Source organism: Cardiocondyla obscurior, linkage group LG28 (genome assembly GCF_019399895.1).
Source record: "Cardiocondyla obscurior isolate alpha-2009 linkage group LG28, Cobs3.1, whole genome shotgun sequence".
In the NCBI taxonomy this organism is placed as follows: domain Eukaryota; kingdom Metazoa; phylum Arthropoda; class Insecta; order Hymenoptera; family Formicidae; genus Cardiocondyla; species Cardiocondyla obscurior.
Genome location: NC_091891.1, coordinates 403333 through 406895, shown reverse-complemented (window position 1 = coordinate 406895; position 3563 = coordinate 403333). Strand labels below are relative to the sequence as shown.

General features: G+C 34.2%; 1 protein-coding gene across 1 annotated transcript; it reads left to right on the top strand.

Moving 5' to 3' along the window:
- Nucleotides 1–200: 200 nt before the first annotated feature.
- LOC139112354 (zinc finger CCCH domain-containing protein 10-like) lies at nucleotides 201–798 on the top strand. Its single transcript, XM_070673328.1, has 2 exons — nucleotides 201–222; nucleotides 314–798. The coding sequence occupies exons 1-2, from the start codon at nucleotides 201–203 to the stop codon at nucleotides 796–798; spliced, it is 507 nt and encodes a 168-aa protein (XP_070529429.1).
- Nucleotides 799–3563: the final 2765 nt, after the last annotated feature.

The window sequence follows — 3563 nt, the reverse complement described above, 5'->3', positions numbered from 1 at the left end:
AAAATCTTTGGCGTCTGGAATCTTTTGTATCACGTTTCGTTTTCGTTGGCCCGGCGTCTATTTTCTTTGTTTATTGATGAGAACGACGACGACGACGACGACGACGATGTGACCATGCCTCATTCTCAGTCTCGCATCTGTACGTGCAGGAGCTCTTTTTCAAAGACAGTCGAGAACAGTGAAGAAAACTTTTAGTAAAAATGGCATATTTTGGGGAACCAGGTATGTATTATAATAGAATTTATAATACAATTTAGAAAAATAATTTAATCTGTTATAAAATGATATATAATATGTATTTTTATGTTTTTAGCTCAAAAACAACAGCTCTGCCGCGACTTCCAGCGAGGAGCCTGCTCTAACAGTTATTGCGCGTTTGTGCACCCTTACAGGTATTGTTTCAATTACCAAAACAAGAAGTGCACAAACGCGCAATGCAAATTTTTGCACGTAACGAGCGTGGAGCAGGCTCGTTACGAGAGTACCGGCCTAACATCAGAGAAGTTGCGGTACGAAGTTGGACGCACCCTGCAGAATTCCATCATCTGCGGGGACTATAAGGCCGGCAGGTGCAACAGGACGGACTGCCAACGTCGGCATATCGGGCACGACGAAAAACTGGAATGCATAGTGTGTTGTACGGAAATTATGTTGGACACGTTCGGGGCGTCCAGTTGCGGGCACGTGTATTGCTACACGTGTGCCCTGAAGTGTCAAGGCCCCCCGCGTCCGTACACTATGCTTACGGTTGTGTGCCCGGTATGCCAATCCGTCGCCAGCTATGAGCAATTGCATTAGCTTATGTTGTTTTTTTTTGCGTATATTGTATTTTGCTTATGTCGTTTTGCGTTTATTGTATTTGCTTATGTTGTTTTGCTTATGTCGTTTTGCGTTTATTGTAGTTGCTTCTGTCGTTTTTGCGTTGATTGTATTTAATGTAATTTTAAAGGTATTTTTAATGTCATTTTTTTAATGTCATTTTTTAATGGAATTTTTTGTTTTATTATTAGTTTTATTATTAGTTTTATTATATTTTTGCTTATATATAATAAACGTTTGTAGAATATATGGTAGTAAATTAAGATATGAAAGAAATATTATAATAAAACATATTTTATTATTTCTGTATGAACATTTTTAATTATTAAAAACTTACAAACTAATAAATATGTATGCTATTATTTTAGAATATAAATTTAATATAAAAATAAATCTAATATAAAATAAACTAATAAAAAATAAACTAGTCAAAATGAATATAAAAATGAATAAAAAATGAATATAAAATGAATATAAAATGAATATAAAATGAATATAAAATGAATATAAAATGAATATAAAAATAAATATAAAATAAAATTTAACCTAAACTTATAAACTAAAACATTTTTTTGGACGTCCTCTCTCTCCGTCTCTTTTTAGTTTCCCTCGTCTTTTCCGGAGTCTTTAGTCATTGTCGGAATTTTGGGCGTATTATAATAAAACATATTTTATTATTTCTGTATGAACATCTTTAATCTTATTAAAAACTTACAAACTAATAAATATGTGTACAATTACTTTAGAATAAAATATAATATAAAAATGAATATATAATATAAAAATATATATAATATAAAAATGAATATATAATATAAAAATGAATATATAAAAAAAAATAATACAAAAATAATAAAAATAAAATATTAAATAAAACTTAACCTAAACTTATAAACTAAAAGTGTATTAATAAAAAAAATAGAAAATGAAAAAATAAAAAATGAAAAATAAAAAATGAAACTTAACCTAAACTTAACCTAAACTTATAAACTAATTTTTTTGGAGTCCTTAGTCATTGTCTGAAACAAAAAAAAGAAATTATTAAAAAACATATAAAATAAAATGTATTAAATAATTAAAATTTATTTCAAATATACTTACATAGATTTATCTGCACCTTCCATTGCTTGCACACCGTGCAGAGATATTTAGGCACTTGGCCTTGCATGGAGAATGGTATAATTTTTTTGCACGGTGTGCAATAGGAGTGGCCACAAATTAATGCCTGAACCCTCTTGAAGTGTTGCACCCGACAGAAATTGCATCTCGGCGTGTTATCCTCTGTAAATTTTAAAAAATATAAATTAAAAAGTTAAAAAAGCAAAAAAAAAAAAAAAAAATAAAAAACTTACTGCGAAATGTCCCATTCTCGCAAGAGAGGCACTCCCACATGCACTCTCCCAGTAAATTTTTCGTGATGATGCTTAAAGAAGCGGATATACGAACGGACTTAAGGCCCTTTCGGTGTAATTCATTCAGCCGGCGTATCGATCCACATGATGAAATTTTTTGCAATACCCAGGTGTATGAATAAAGTTGACATATCTACCGGGTGCACATTTTCTGTTTGCCCGACTCTAATTAACGAAACAAGAGCCGCATCGCCAGAGAGAATATCATTGATGGTAATCCACCCCCGCGCTTTTTCCATGATTATTTTAGCGAGTGTGATCTCTTGCTCCGTCCACATCTGGGCTCGCCGAGGCAAGATTCCGTCTAGAACACACGGTATCGCTTGCCACTTTAATTCACAGAATCGTTCGTCCAGTCGGAAACACTCATAAGGTAGTCTACAGGTTTTGCGAGCCCAGTCGCGAAGATGTACCGTAATCAATGTAGCACTAACATCATCGACGATTCCTCTTTGCCACTTTAAACCTTCTCGGATAGCAACAAGGGTTCCCACTGTAACTTCATGTGGTAACAGCATGAGGTTGGCTGCTGCAATCCTCATAAATGCAGTCAATTGTTCAAGCATCTCCAAATGAGCCTTCTCTCCGTTTATTAACTTTACCCAAAATAGCGTGGGTGATTGTACGCGTATCACGCGTACTTCGTGCGGCCAGCGGGTAAGTTGTCTTATATTGATGTTGGAAATCATCTGAAAAAAATATTTTATATTAAGCGGAAATTTTTAAAAAAAGATATTAAAAATAATATCAGAAAAGATACTTACATTTTTTTTTTGTTACTTGTTAATTGGCGACGATCAGTTACCGATGCCTGGTTGCAAGGAACTGATCGCTCGACGGTTGAAGAACTCATCTCGATCCAAATTGTTTTATACTGATAAAAAAATTATCGTTCTCACTCGCGTTGTCACTCACGTTGCCACTCACGTTGCCACTCACGTTACCCCGCATCAATGAAAAATAGACTGCTAAGAGAACAAAAGACTATGCGGCTAAATTCAAAGACTGCAAACGGAGGTAGTTGCTATTTAGCAGGTATGCATTTCTTTTCTCGGAAAGAGATAAGGTAAAGATTTTAATTCCCCCACATCATTGAAAAATAGACTGCTAAGAGAACAAAAGACTATGCGGCTAAATTCAAAGGCTGCAAACGGAGGTAGTTGTTATTTAGCAGGTGTGCATTTCTTTTCTCGGAAAGAGATAAGGTAACGATTTTCGTTCCCCACATCTTTGAAAAATAGACTGCTCAGATAACAAAAACTATGCGGCTAAACTCAAAGACTCTGCAAACGGGGTAGTTGCTATTTAGCGGGTGTACATTTCTTTTGTCGG

Bases quoted from the DNA above. Each gene is read 5' to 3' on its own strand.
- LOC139112354 (XM_070673328.1), top strand. From the start codon at position 201: ATGGCATATTTTGGGGAACCAG. The intron at 223-313 runs GTATGTATTATA...TTATGTTTTTAG, and splicing joins GGCATATTTTGGGGAACCAG to CTCAAAAACAACAGCTCTGC.